Here is a 14,430-nt window from a genome sequence, read left to right as displayed (position 1 = left end):
TTATATGTAAGTACACTGTAGCTGTCTTCAAACATTCCAGAAGAGGGCGCCAGATCTCGTTGCGGATGGTTGTGAGCCACCATGTGGTTGCTGGGATTTTAACTCTGGACCTTTGGAAGAGCAGCCGGGTGCTCTTACCCACTGAGCCATCTCACCAGCCCTGGAAAGAGATTCTTGAAATCAGAAAACTTTGGTGTCCAACACATCAAGATTGGGGTGTCCATCTTTCTAATATCAGGTATAGAGGAAGGCATCATGTAACACAATGAAGTGATGCAGTTAGCACAAGGTGGTGGACTGTTAGCAGCAGTTCTTAAATGATACTTCAATGGTGTGGAAGCTTGTTAAACTTTTTGATGTCTCTGTGCCTGTGGGGCTCCCGGTGTAGGGAAATAAAGGGGCAGGAGAGAATCCACATCCCGCCAGAGTTCTGGTGCTCTGGGCAGTGGGACGTGGGGGACTGCCTCGCGCTCTCTACGCGGGTCCGGTGGGTGTCTGGCTGTGGGAAGCCACGGAACCCCAGTCCTCAGGGGTAAAGAGGGAACAATTCCAGGTCTCTGGGCCTCAGGGAGGCCAGAGATGACTGGTTCTCAGTCTTGGATAGTCCAGACATCGCTGTATGTCGCAGAAGAGCTGAGAACAACGAGCCCTTGGACAGACTGGGGGCAGAACCCTGGCAGTTTACAGGGAGGAGAGAATCTGGCTAGCTCAGGCTGCTAGCTCAGTGGGTGGCTTGGGTTGGCTGTCAGCCGTGGCTGGAGCACAGGAAGGCCTTCTGGCGGGGAGGTTAGCAGCAGCTCTTTAGAGGAAAATCCGCTCTGTTGCCCCAACATGGTGAGTCTCGATGAACAGAGACAGTCCGTGGTTTTAGAGCTTTATTGTAGAAAGGCAGAGAGAAAGAGAGAAGGTAGAAGTTTCGAGAGAGGCCGGCCATGGCCATGTGGAGAGAGGGAGGAAGGGAGGGAGAGAAGGAGAGTTAGAGATGAGAATAAGAGAGGTGTGAGCTTAAGAGAGAGAGGAGGAGCCAAGCAGCCCCTTTTATAGTGGGCTGGGCTATCTCGCAGTTGCAGGGTAACTGCGGGGAGGTGCATGCCTGGCTATAGTCAGGTAACTGTGGGGTGGAGTCTAGCCAGAATGCCAGGAGCTTGGGACATTGTCTATGCTTGACTGATAGTCACAGGATTATGGAGTTGGGGGCTCCAGTGGTGTCAGGCTGGGAGCAAGTCTGTCTGGGAGCATGGCTCACTGTTCCCTCCCTTGTAGAATTTCTACTTAATCACCGGAGTAAGTCTCGCGTGACCAGAAAACAGGCTGCCTTTCACAGTCCCACATGTGGACTTCACAGATCCTGACTCAGCAGACCTGGGATGAAGCCCACATCTTGATTTATTGAAGCCCCCTGCCCCCCAAAAGATTCTAGCGTAGTGCAAGTGGTCTGAAGCTAGCTTGCATGGAGTTACTCTTGCCGAAGTCCTTGCTACTCAACCATTGGTCCATGGTCCAGCATCATCACTCAGGAGTTTATTAGGAATGCAAAATCTCACTCACTGAACCAAAACATGCTTTTATAACAAGACGTCCAGGGGTTTCTCACGCACATTAACGCCTAGAAAGCACAGATATAAAGGCAGGGATAATTGGCCACTTTTTTGACTCGGCCACTGTCCTTAGCTTGCCACTTTTACTGCTTCTGACACCTTTCACCTCACTTGACTCTTCGCTCCTCTGTGCTTCTGACTCCTGTGCCATGGCAGATTTCTTAAAAGCAGGTTAATAAACAGAGCTAAGTAGTCTCGCTTTTTCCCCGTGCCATGTACACAGCACACAAAGCACCCTGGCTTGAGCTCTTCACTAGGTAAGAGATATTATTTTCTTTTTTCTTTTTCATTGTGTTGAGGCATGACATTTGCCATTTTAACCATTTTAAGTGTATAGTTCCAAGACACGAACTGTAGCTCTTCTCATTCATCGGCACTGCCCATCACCAGAGCTTTTGATGCATGTCTTTGGACAAATGGTTCACTCTCTCCAAGCTTCATCATCATCTCTGCAAAATATGGGTGAGAGTACATATGCCTGCATAGAATCTGAGGCATTAAGTGAAGTCATATAGAACAAGTCCAGGACTCAGAAAAGGTGGCCCTAAAAGCTGACATTTTTCCTCATTTTACAGTAAATATCTACTCAAGTCAACAGAGAACTGTGTGTGAATATGTGCTTGTGTCTGTACATGTGTAGTATGTGTGTGTATGAGAAAAAGAGGAAAAGAGAGAGGAGAGAGACAGAGAGACAGAGAGAGGCAGATAGACAGACAGACAGACAGACAGAGAGAAGAGAGACTCCCACTGAAACTGGTATATACCCTCATTTAGCATTTAGCTAGACTGGCTGACCAGTGAGCTCCAGGAACCTGCCTCCACTCTCCCCTTTAGCATCACCCCTAAGTTTGTAAATAGAAGGGCTCCAAAAATCTGTAGAATTAGACCTCTAAAACCAAAAGAGCAGTCGTTCAAATTTCATTGAGAAAATTGCATCCTGTGAAGCAATAACTCCTTTGTCCCCACTTAATGTAAATTATTTTATTGAATATTTAGATTGTGCTATAGTTTAAGAACAATCATTATCCCAATATCAGCAATATTCACAAATGCTGCTTTCAATCTTGGGACTGGGTCTCTTGGATACAGTATTGAATTCCATTTATATTTACATTATCTTTCAGAAGGATACTAAATTGAAAATTGGGGTTGTATGCACTAAATTTAAAAGGCTAGCTTAGCTTCAGAATTTCGCTGATAAGAGAACGGGGGTGAGATTCAGAATCTCCTTCTCTCTTATTCTTGTTTTATAAACAAGGACCTTGAAGTCCACAGTGCCTGTTCTCTGCTCTCAGTAACAAGATGAGCTGCCAGCAAAGGTGGGACCAGAGCCCAGGTTCCAGGAGTGTGTTTTGGTGTTCAGTTGACCTTGAAGAACTGGTAACCTTTCAGCAGCATAGGTGATAAGGGGTACAGAGAGGCTGGGGGCACCCTAGGGGGCCCTGGCTATGTCTCTGAGGAGACTGGAAAGCCTCAAGATTAGGTGTCACTATGGGTGGTGATAGTCTTGATGTCTCTTGTAACACCAAAGATCAAAAATGAGGTGAAGGGGTTCTTTTAGTTTTGGTTTTACACTCTACAGGGTGGTTCCATACATTTATCTTACATAACACTATAGCAATCATGAGTGGAAATTTATAGGTGACTACTTACTACCCAGGAGATGTTCTTTGCAAAGCTAAAGATTGGAACTGAGGCCCCAAACAGGAATTCTATGTATTAGGATTCTCAAAAGCGTGAGATCCAGAGCCAGAACCCTTGGGGTTAAAATATTTGTGTCTCCATATAAAAAACCATATACTCTGGGAAGCATATTCTAAAGTTTATAGTTTATTATGTGACAGGTGCTTTTCTAGATCTTAAAGCAATGCATGATTTTAATACTTCAACTCTTGGGGGCAGTTGGGGTAATTTATTTTTAAAACTATGTCTTTGTATATGTGTCTGTGTGGGGTATGGGGAGTGGTATGTCAATGTGAGTGAAAGTACCTGAGAAAGGCAGAAGAGGGTGGAGTTCCAGGGGCAACACCTGTAATTCACAGGTGTTACAGGGTACACCACCTGACCCGGGTGCTGAGAACTTATGGAGGGTCCCCTGGGAGAGCAGGACAAGTTCTTAACCATTGAACCATTTCTCCAGCCTCCAACCACTGGTGTTTTTAACTTTACAATGGTGCAAAATTGACTATCATTCTATAGATAAATAAAGTTTTGAGTTTTGCTCTCTTCTCAGGCTCAGGCTAGCAATGCTGGACAGCAACACTGAACCTGGGGCACTTTAAACTTGGGATCAGCTCTACTTTCCGTGAGTCTTTCTGGCTATAAGGCTATAATCCCATTACCAGTAAAGGGAATTTTATATCATTCACTTAAACTAACAACCCAATGAAATACAATTTATTGTTATTACAATTTTCAATCCTCTCCCCCCCCCAAAAAAAAAGGAAAAGGGAAGACAGAAGAAAGAGGTGGGTGGTGGGAAATGCAGTTCCCAGCTAGATTTTCTGACCTTTGATTTATAATCTCAACTCCTTGGTGTCTGACTAGCTCCCTTCTCCTTGTAATCCTTTGATAGATTGAACTATTGTCCAGAAATATTTGCCTTCTGCGGAGGACCCTACTTCCCTCTCTTGACTTTGGGCTCAGCCATGTCAATTGCATTGGCTGGGAACAGCAAACGTAACTCAGAATATGGACTAGTCTGCAGTTGTGCATGGCTTCTTGTACTTCTGCCCTAAGAATAACATCCCCTGGATAGCTCCAACCCCTTTAAGCTAAGATTCAGGAAACTACAGGAGAGCAGATCTGCTTCCAGTGTTACAGTGGCTGAGTGACTGGAGAAGCTGACTCCCAACCCCTCAGAACTTCTACTACCAGCACATTCAAATAACAAAACAGCAAACAAACAAACAAACAACAAAACTCTTTGGAGACTGATGGATACGAATCTAGGTCCAGAGACTGGGGATGTAACTTAATGGCAGATTGCATGTCTAACATATGCAAGGAAGACACAAAGCTCCAGCTCTGTGCCCTCCCAGAAACCCAGGTTCCCCTTGGTCTTGCCAGCAGAGCACCAGCCTGCTCTCCTTCTTCGTTATGTTGTTTCCTGAACTAGATAATGGGACAGAAACGGTACTGAAACCTTATCTTCTGCTGCTAACTCACAGTTCCTATTCCTACTATAACAAGAATCTTGGTTTGGGTGTTTTGAGGGTTTGGGGGGGGGGGGGGGAAATAAGGTCTTAAGTAGCCCCAGATGGCCTCAAACTTGCAATATAGTTAGAGCCAACCTTGAACTCACTCTCTGTCTCTCCAAAGTTAGGATTACAAAGGTGTCAGCCACCAAACCAGGCCTTATATAGCCTTTTGACTAAACAGAATCAGCCTTTAACATACAGGATTTGAAACCCCACCCCACCCCCCAGCAAACCTACAGAAGAGGAAACTCAGACCAGAATTTAATATCTTAGCAAGAGTTTGAAAATGCCTTTCAGGCTTATGGCTGGAGAGTTCCTACCGTTCCTTGATAATATATAAAGTTACCCCACCACCACCCTAAACTGATGTGTTTAAGACATTTTCTGGGTAGAAATAGAAGTCTGCATCTCATGCAGCAGGATTACCATCCTATCCATTCAGAGTGATGCTGACAGCGAGGGAACTTCACTCACAGCTGGACATTTGGATAGTGTGGGGATAGACATTTTCATCTAGGACTGTGCTTTCTGTCAGTCAGTGATAGAAAACTTGCCTAACACGTGTGAGACCCCAGGTCTGATCTCCAGTGCCACACAAGCATTTTCTATCTAATGACAATAGACGATACTGTTAGGTAGTAACCAGATTGTAAGCCTGTAATTGTATTGGGGAATGGAGAGTCAGCAGCTGTATTCTCTAAAAAAAATACGCATAAATCACATTTCTACAAACTGAACCTCACTATAAATGTACCAAAGGACTATTTAAAGAAGTGCAATCTTGAAATTTTTCATAAAGAAGATAACCACGGGCCTGAGGATGTAACTCATGTGGTAGAGTGATTGTCTACTTGGTTAAGAAGGCGGGAGTTCTATCCTTAGTCTTGCCTAAACTGGGCATGGTGGCACAAGCCTGTCAGCCAGCTCTATTGCTTAGCTCCGCTCTCAGGCAGCCTGGCCTCTATAGCAGTGCATCCATGACAACAGCAATGTCAAGTGCTTGGTATCAGTCTTTATTTCAGAAGTGCTTTACCAACACATACTAATCTTCACAACATCCAAGGGAGGTAGATAAGTATTACATCACTTACAGATGGAGAAACTGAGGCAGAGATTAGTAAACTGTGTTGAAGAGCATAATATATGGCACAGTTGGGAAAGAATTGGTTGCTGTCACAGGTTCCTGGTCACCTTTCCCATGACTCTTGAGTCCCACAAACACAAAGGTAGACAAAGGTAGCGACTGCAGCAGGGAAATAAATCAACTGTCCTGAGGATGCCTGGGGTGCAAGGGAGCTGCCCTCTGAGAATCTGCAGGTCCAGCATCCTCATACCTTCCACCTCTACCATGGGAGAGTGAAAGCTATTGTGAGGGCAGAAGGGGGGCTGGGGGGGGAGGTTAGGAGTGGGGATGGGGTTTGGAGGGAAGACAAGAGAATACAGATAACTAGCAAGGGCAGGGAGGAGTAAGAGGACCACCCGGGAAGAGGCCCAGCAGTGAGGGGGGGCAGGGGGGTACAGAAATGAAGTACCATCCCTCTGAAAAGCTCAGGCATCCAGAGATGGTACTAAAAGGGTAATTCTTAGCAATGGCATTAGAGAGCCACTCCTCATAGCTTAGCCAAATATAATTATCAGGTCCTTGTGACATTCCCAGGAGGCACAATCATTCCTTTCCTCTGGTCTAGACCAAGTGCTGATGTAATTGACCTGACACTGCAGAGACTGTTGACAACTCAAATGTACTCTCCTACCATGCCATCTCTGCCTCCTGAAGTGGAACCAAGAAGAAAATGCATTTAAAGATTGTCCTGGCATCCCCCTTGAAGCATTCCTAAATCATGGCCCCACTGGGCAGGATCCCTATGGGGGAGGATTCCATACTTGATTTTTACAAAGGAGCTGTGCTGTGCATACATGGAAGTCATCAATCCTTTCCAGCCAGGGATTTGCTATTCAACATTGGATAAAAACAAAAACAAACAAACCAACCCCCAAACTCCTCGGGTCGTCTTAGTGCAACCCAAAGTAGAAGATACTGAATGAGGCGCCCCTAATGGCAATGGAGAAATTGGTGACAGAGGCAGTGCCAAATAAGTTGGGTGACCAAGGACCGAGTAAGGCCAGTTCAAGTGAACAGGTGGAAGGAACAATGGTAGGTGACAAGGAGGAAGTTGCTGCAGAGACGTGAAAAGAACTGGGAACAAATACTAGTGTGTGTGCCTAGGAGGACAGGTCAAATATCCCAGAGGGCATTTGCATCTTCATCTCAGTATTATCATCAGTATTGTTCTCCCAAGAGTCTAGCTTTGAACTCCTTCCACCCCTCTCCAACAAAAACAACCAACAGGGAGGAGGGTATGGGGGACTTTTGGGATAGCATTGGAAATGTAAATGAAGAAAATACCTAATAAATAAAAAAAAATATAGAAAAAAAATCAACAAAGCAGCTCTGAGTCCACCTGGTCAGGACGCTGGTCTCCTTTCACTCCTCCTCTGGGTCTTGTCATCTCATTTGCTCAAAGCCAAAGCCTCCTATCTGTCATCCCAACTGCAGTCTCCTCTCCCCTTGGTTCCAGCTTCTAATTTCCCTCCTGGTGCACAGTTCCAATTAGATTTGAAAATTCCCCTGTAGCTTACTCTTCTCTCTTCCATCTGTGTATCATCTAGTGATGCTCTTTCCAAATCCTCACCTGCCAAAATGTCAGCTCTACAGACTCAATTCAAATGCCACGATTCTATGATTCCTTTCTTCATTTTTCTTAGTTCTCTGCCCTCAACTAAAAGAACATTTGAAGATGTGTACTGGCTGAGTCTATAGTCAGCTGTGTACAAGCCCCTCCCTCCTCCCTCCCGGGCAATGTCCATGGTGTTGAATCATGTCTTAATATTTTTTATGTGTATCTGGCTTACAATTCCTGTCAAGAAATGGTTATTGCATTTCTACCTCAGGAAATAAAAGGCTCAAAAGCAAAATGAATTGGGATGTGCTGTCTGTTCATGAATGAAGCTGCTTCGGCAAGCACTCTGTACCATCTGAGTCTCAGAATAAAACGCATCCTTGGTACAGCCTCAAACGAAAGGGTAAAGATACACAGCAGGTGGGGCTGTGGATCTCAGAACCAAGATCCACCCTAAAGTTCTCCTTTGCTATGTACTGGCTACAGGCCTGGCGCCAGGTGGGCTCTTCTCTGAGCATCAATTCCTTCCCCCTCCATGGCTTTGTGGAATTAAGGATCAACTGAAATACATTCGTAAACCGCACAAAGTGGCTCTCGATCTTAACTATGTATCATAATCACCTATAAAGCTTCCAAAAATACTGAGTAGCAAGCCCCGCCCCAAGCCAACTGACTCAGAACCCTCTGGAAGTGAGACCCAGTGGGACTAATTATTTATAAAATATTATTTCTAACACATAGGCAAATATTGCAAACTACTATTGTAAACTCATAAATACCATTAGGGGCTTTATGCTCTGGCTTAATTATCCTGTATTTGTTCAGTTAGGAATTAGTTCAACGCTTTTATTGTCCAATTAAAATGCACTGCCATTTTTGTTATTCTGTGTTGCTGTTTGTGAGTTTAAGTCATAAATTCTTAGAAAATTAGGACCACCACATCGATGTATACAGAAGATGGGAAACTTCCTAAGGTCCCTTTAAGTCCTTGTCACTCAGAGATGTGTTGAGCAGAGAGCATCAAATCAGGCATAATCCGGAAGCCTGTCAGAACAGAATCTCATGCCTTACTCTGGATGTGCGATGCTTGGACAGACCAGTACACGAAGCAAAGGCAGCCCTCTGCATCCAAACGTGTGTTGTCCGTCCCTGTCTCGATTCCTGAAGCAGGACGCAGGGAGCCCATTTCTATCTTCTGCATACCATCTGAACTTGAGACTTCCAAACCACTCATTCTCTGAAGACTCCATCTGATAAAATCTAAGAACAGCAACCCCCATGAAGGAATCCTACTTCTCGTCTCTCATTGCAGGATATATCTAAAATAATGGACTAATTCCTCTAAGATATTTAAAATAGATTCAATGTACAAAATTGATAATCTGCTTACATTATATGCAGTGCGCAAATTGTGAGTTTGCGTGAACCATACAAAACCTAAGAGGCCCTGGGACCCATGTTCCAAAGCTCAGCCACTCCTGGAGACAACTCTGTGTAGACCCATGCATGCCCTCCAGGCTGTCATGATGTCAGCAGTACGCACAGAAGGTAGCACAAGCCACGCTGTGACGACGCAGCTGAAGCAGGCTCCAAATGTCTAGCTCAACTCCCTCATTCTGTGGACAGGGAGCACCAGGTCAAGGTTTTAGGGAGTTGGCCAGAGTCACACAGCACCTTTGGGCAGAGCCACACTTAGAACACTGGCTCTGTTACTCCTCCCCCCAACCCCCAATACCGAACTCACTGTACTGTTCACCTGCCTTGGCATTTAAGGTTCCCTCTGCTGCTTCCAGCTACTACTGCCCCCTTTTTAAACATCAGGCTACAGCAGAAGCACCACAGCTTGATCAAAACACCCTTTTATGTATCCGTATCTCCAAACATGTTGGTGAGAGCTGGGTATAAATCCTAACCCCAATCGGTGGTGCAGCACCAGCATTACAGCATTATTATCATCAGCTCACACCTCGATGAGCACAGTGAGGGCGGGGCCTCTCCTAAAGGATTAGAGACTAAAGTCAAGACAACCATTCCCTCAGCAGTAAGAAGTTGGGAAGGATCTGGGCTGGGATGGCAGCACCTTTAAAAACATACAGTGTAACTATAAAATTTTAAGACATTTTTAATAAAACAAACAGGATGTAGAAACCTAAGTGAACATTAAGCCCTCAAAGTTGTTAACCTCCCTACTTGTACCGAAGCCGCCTCTGCTGGAGACGTGGTTGGTTGGAAAGCCTCTCTGGGGAAAGTCTTAAAAGGCAATTTGTGACCCACATGAGGAAACACCCCTCCAAAGGCTGGGCTCTTCAAGCGACCACACTCCAGAGGTGGGAAAACAGCCAAGCACCCAGCGTACAATGGGGCGGGCTACCTGGGTGTAAAAGCTCCAGTCAGCTGAAAAACAAACAAAAGAACAAAAACCCACTAAAAGATAAAGTCAAAATCACCAGCCACACTCCTTTATCTTGCATTTCTTTAAAAAAAAAAAACAAAAAACACTCACACATGGTTCATCTATGAATTCTAATTAAGAATGTTAACATTCAGAATTATAGCACGCATAGTGGTGACTTTTAGAAGACTGTAACAGCTTCTTGGCCACCTCGGGGGTAGACGGGGTGCAGCTGTTTTACCTGAATGTATCCTTAAATAAGTGACTACTACCACTCTAATCCACCTAGATGCAGGTCTGTTGCGGGCTAGCGACCAAAAAGGCCACACCCCACACTCGCCTTGCCAACACAGATTAACTACAAGGGAGCCATCCCCAAGTCTTAGGGTGAATTGGGAAAGGGCCGGTTAAACGAGGAGACGGGCCACTCCTTGGTAAAAGTCTGCAGTTTCCTCTCCCAGTACATCTTCTTTTTATTGAGGACTTCCATTTTGATCCGGTGCTCCTCCTCGGCCATCTCGCACTCGCGCTCGATCTGCTGGATTTTGGCCACGTGCACCTCGTTCATTTGGATCAGCTGCAGCTGTAAGATGGACATCTGCTGATGGTGCTCCTCCTCATGCATCTTCTTTAAAGCACCTTCCTGAGGGGTTTTGCTCCTGTAGTTTTTATTGGCGGTTATCCTGACGGCTGAGCATGAGGGTTCGGGTTGTGAGGTCCCCTCACAGACCGGAAAATGCCCGTACTCTTTCTCATCCTCGCACAGTTCTCGATTTGAAACAGCAAAGGACTCTGGAAACAATAACAACAAAAACAGCAGCAGGAAACATGTTAAACGATTTTACAGGCAGAAGAAAAACATCAATCCAATTCCAAGTGACAGAGTCCTCCACTGCAGGAGGAATCTAAAGTAGTGTCTGCGTTCGGCCCTCACGTCCAGGTCCTCTGACCACATCTGACTTTGATGACGTGTTTCACTTTGTCATTTCTAGAACCACACACTGGGATGTGCTCAGAGAACAGAATTATCACGAGTCAGGGAGCCTGAGATGGTGATGAAAATTCCAAGCTGAAAAATGCCTGGCTCTGAGAAGCACGAGGTCGCCGGCTGGGGCAAGAGTGTGAAACGAAGTCTTCATGCTACCTGCCCCGTGTGATCACCTTTGACAGTTTCTCCATCAGCCTCAAGCCCTTCATTCTATCAAGGGTGCCACGGGGCTTCCTGCCCATGGGAGTCAGCCCCTACACTCGCTCCTCCTCAGGGATAAGTTTAGCTCTGTCCATGCCTCTTTAACCGCCTCCATCTGGCTGTCAAGGGCAGCCCCTCAGGGAGGAGGCTATGACGTACAGCTCCCAAGGACATTTATTATCCCCCTTACCCTCTCCTCCGCACTTGACAACCCTTAAAACCCACTTCCTCCACTAGCTCCTGACTCACTGCCCTCCCAGAGTTTTCATAGCTGGAGTCCCCTTGCGGCTCACTGGAGTACCAAGGCTCTTGCTACATCCACCCATTCCCCTCTCATTATTCCCCTAAGGTCCCGGACATCTCTGCTTCTCTTCTCAATTTAACCTGGCCCCAACCTCGTATCTTCCTGTTTGATTCTTCAAATGGTCCCGTAGCACCGCACTCCAGTCCTACCCCAACACTCCTCTAAGATCACGCTTCTGTTCCTGGCTGCCTCCCTATTCCCGCGGCCTGACGTCAGGCTCCGTGCTTGACCCGTCACCATGTTCCAATTTCCAACCTCCTGTGATTCCTGCTGGTTCGGGGCCAACACTGCTTGTTCGGAAACCTTAGACTTCTCTTTCATAAGGGTTCTCCTTCACAACACTCAGCACGCCGTGTTATATTTTGGCACCAGGCCTTGCTCATTTCATTTATCCTTGGATACTAATTATTTGCCCTGCTACCCACTGGATGGCTAATAGTTACTGGCTGAACCCTTTAATCCACAAGGAAGGGAGCACATGGATACAAAAGGATGCCTCTGCATGGGTGCACTGTTTACACTGGTGTTTTAATATTAGTATGAGAGAATTCCAGGAAGAAACTCACTAACTCCACTACTCATGGAGTCATTTTGTTTGATGGTTCATTTGCTCGTTGGTCAGAAAGCCTCTAGCCCAGGCTGTCCTCCAACTTACTGTGTAGCTGAGGATAACCCTGAACTTTTGATCCTCCAGGCTCTCCTCCCCAGCCACTCCCCAATGCTGGCATTACACTACCACTTCTGGTTTTATGTGATGCTAAGAACTGAAACCAGGGCTTCCCATGGTAGGCAAGCCATCTCCCAATGGAACTACATCTCCGGCACCCTCCCCAAGCCCCAGGAGTTTTCTAGCTGACTCCAGACTGTCTTGAGAAGCTCTGCATTCTCAATAATGAGAATCTTCTCCTTAGAGAAAAGTAATATTAATTTGTTAACAAAATTGGGTACATTATATGTCCATTACGTTACTCTGGAAGATGGGACGCTGGGAATGTTAATAATGGCTGCTGGGGGAAACCTACTTTGAAATGCTCTGTTAATGAAAGGAGAATGGCTACCGTCTGGATGGTTCCGCTCCAAGGGTTAAGGTAACAACTAGAAGTAGTCTCTAAGTAAGGCTAAATAAGAAATACAGCAATCTGAAATATTCAAACTATTGGTAGAGAAAAATTTTTTACAAAGAATGCTTCCATATCATCTAGATAATGGAAATGTCTCCCTAGCACTCTCACCAAGTCCAGTGGCTCTCACCTGGACAGTGTCCTTCCTGCAAATTCTATCTTCCTGGGCCAACACCTGCCAGAGGCCTGGCCTAAGCCAGGTATTATCATTCATATCTGCCCCCACCCCACAACTTAGAAGACTGAGGTAGGCAGTACAACTGTTTGTTGTTAGCTTGGGCTTGGTAGCTGAATTCTGTCTCAAAAATATATATCTGGGACTAGAGAGATGGCTCAGCACTTGCTGCTCTTCCAGAGCACCCAGGTTTGATTCCCAGCACCCTGATTTCAGTTCCCGGAGAATCTGATGCTCTCTGCTGGCCTCTATGGGCACTACGTGCATGTATGTGCATACAAGATATAAGTGCAGGCAAAACATAGACATAAAATAAAAATATACGCCTGGCGTGGTGGTGCTGCCTTTAATCCCAGCACTCGGGAGGCAGAGGCAGGTGGATTTCTAAGTTCGAAGCCAGCCTGGTCTACAAAGTGAGTTCCAGGACAGCCAGGACTATACTAGAAACCATGTCTCAAAAAATCCAATATATAGGGGCTGGAGAGATGGCTCAGCAGTTAAGAGCACTGACTGCTCTTCTGAAGGTCCTGAGTTCAATTCCCAACAACCACATGGTAGCTCACAACCACCCATAATGAGATCTGACTCCCTCTTCTGGAGTGTCTGAAGACAGCTGCAGTATTTACATATAATAAATAAATCTTTAAAAATATATAAGATACATAAAATATACTACATACATAGATACATAAAATATATACATAAATTATAATATTTTATACATAAAATAAAAATAAATCTTTAAAAATGAACGAATATCTAACCCCTCCCCTACCAGAAAGAAAGAAGGAAAGAAAGAAAGAAGGAAAGAAAGAAAGAAAGAAAGAAAGAAAGAAAGAAAGAAAGAAAGAAAGAAAAGAGCCTCTGGTTGTTTCCTCCTCTCAAGTCCCCAGCAATTTGGGGACAGACCCTGCCTCACTCCACTCTCACCCAGAGCCCAGCAAAGCCTGGGGCAGCACTGAGCACTGAACATGCATGTGCACTTAACTGACACAGTGGGACACTTCTCTCTCCACCTGACACAACTGAGGGACTGGCACTGGACAAAAGAATGGGGAACAGTAACTGGACAGAGGCCCTCAAATGGGAGCATCTACCCCATTACCTTTCTAATCTGAAAAGCTTAGATCTGAAAATGTCTTTGTTTTTTGAAGACTTCTGTGGACACTTGTAGCCTCGGAGCTTTGATTCCTCTTGTAGGAGTCTTTAAAAGTTATCCATCATGACATCATGACGTAAGGCTTTCTCCCAACTCCCCACTGTTCATCTTTATCTCAGTTCTAGGCTTCAAGGACCCAGTGGCAGCAATGAAGGCGCTGCCGCTCATGTGCACCACAACAGGTACAATCCATATCTAATCTTTATAGCCCTGTGAGACAGTGTGACTACAGTATCCAAGGCCATCTGGCTGCATGAAAATCTAGGATTCAGATCCAGGTCTGCATAACAATAAAAATCATAGCATCTTAATGTCCGTAAGAAAGAAATGACTCTTTTAAACTACCCCTTTAAAAATGTGTGCTAAATATACATTCCATAGAAAAATGGCTACACCTCTTAAGACTGGCAGAAGACAGGACTCAAAGCCATGCAGAGTAGTAAAGTGACCTTCAAACAAACATTAGCAGCAATACAGATGCAAGTACTCAGATAGGCTGAACCATCCCTTGATTGGAAAAAGCCTAGCCTGGGGATAGTAGCCTGCTGCAAACACACACCCCACCATCTCTCTCCCAGGTGAAACAATGCCACCCAAAGTAGAAAACCCAA

The 14,430-nt window shown here is 45.4% G+C and overlaps 1 protein-coding gene across 3 annotated transcripts in view; it reads right to left on the bottom strand.

Annotated features, from left to right (window-relative positions):
• The window catches only part of LOC110293239 (myb/SANT-like DNA-binding domain-containing protein 3), a 124,055-nt gene that overhangs the window by 92,931 nt on the left and 16,694 nt on the right, over positions 1–14,430 (bottom strand). For 2 of the 3 annotated variants that reach the window (XM_021161104.1, XM_021161103.1), the window contains exon 3: positions 9,584–10,663. The exons of the other annotated variant lie outside the window; for it this stretch is intronic. In XM_021161104.1, coding sequence (XP_021016763.1) covers positions 10,254–10,663 — 410 coding nt within the window. In that variant the 3' untranslated portion in view covers positions 9,584–10,253. Of the gene's footprint in view, positions 1–9,583; positions 10,664–14,430 lie in introns of those variants that run through there. 3 annotated transcript variants of the gene reach the window in all.

The sequence above is a fragment of the Mus caroli genome, chromosome 4 (assembly GCF_900094665.2).
Source record: "Mus caroli chromosome 4, CAROLI_EIJ_v1.1, whole genome shotgun sequence".
NCBI classification, from domain to species: Eukaryota; Metazoa; Chordata; class Mammalia; order Rodentia; family Muridae; genus Mus; species Mus caroli.
This window is presented reverse-complemented; position numbering and strand designations above follow the sequence as displayed.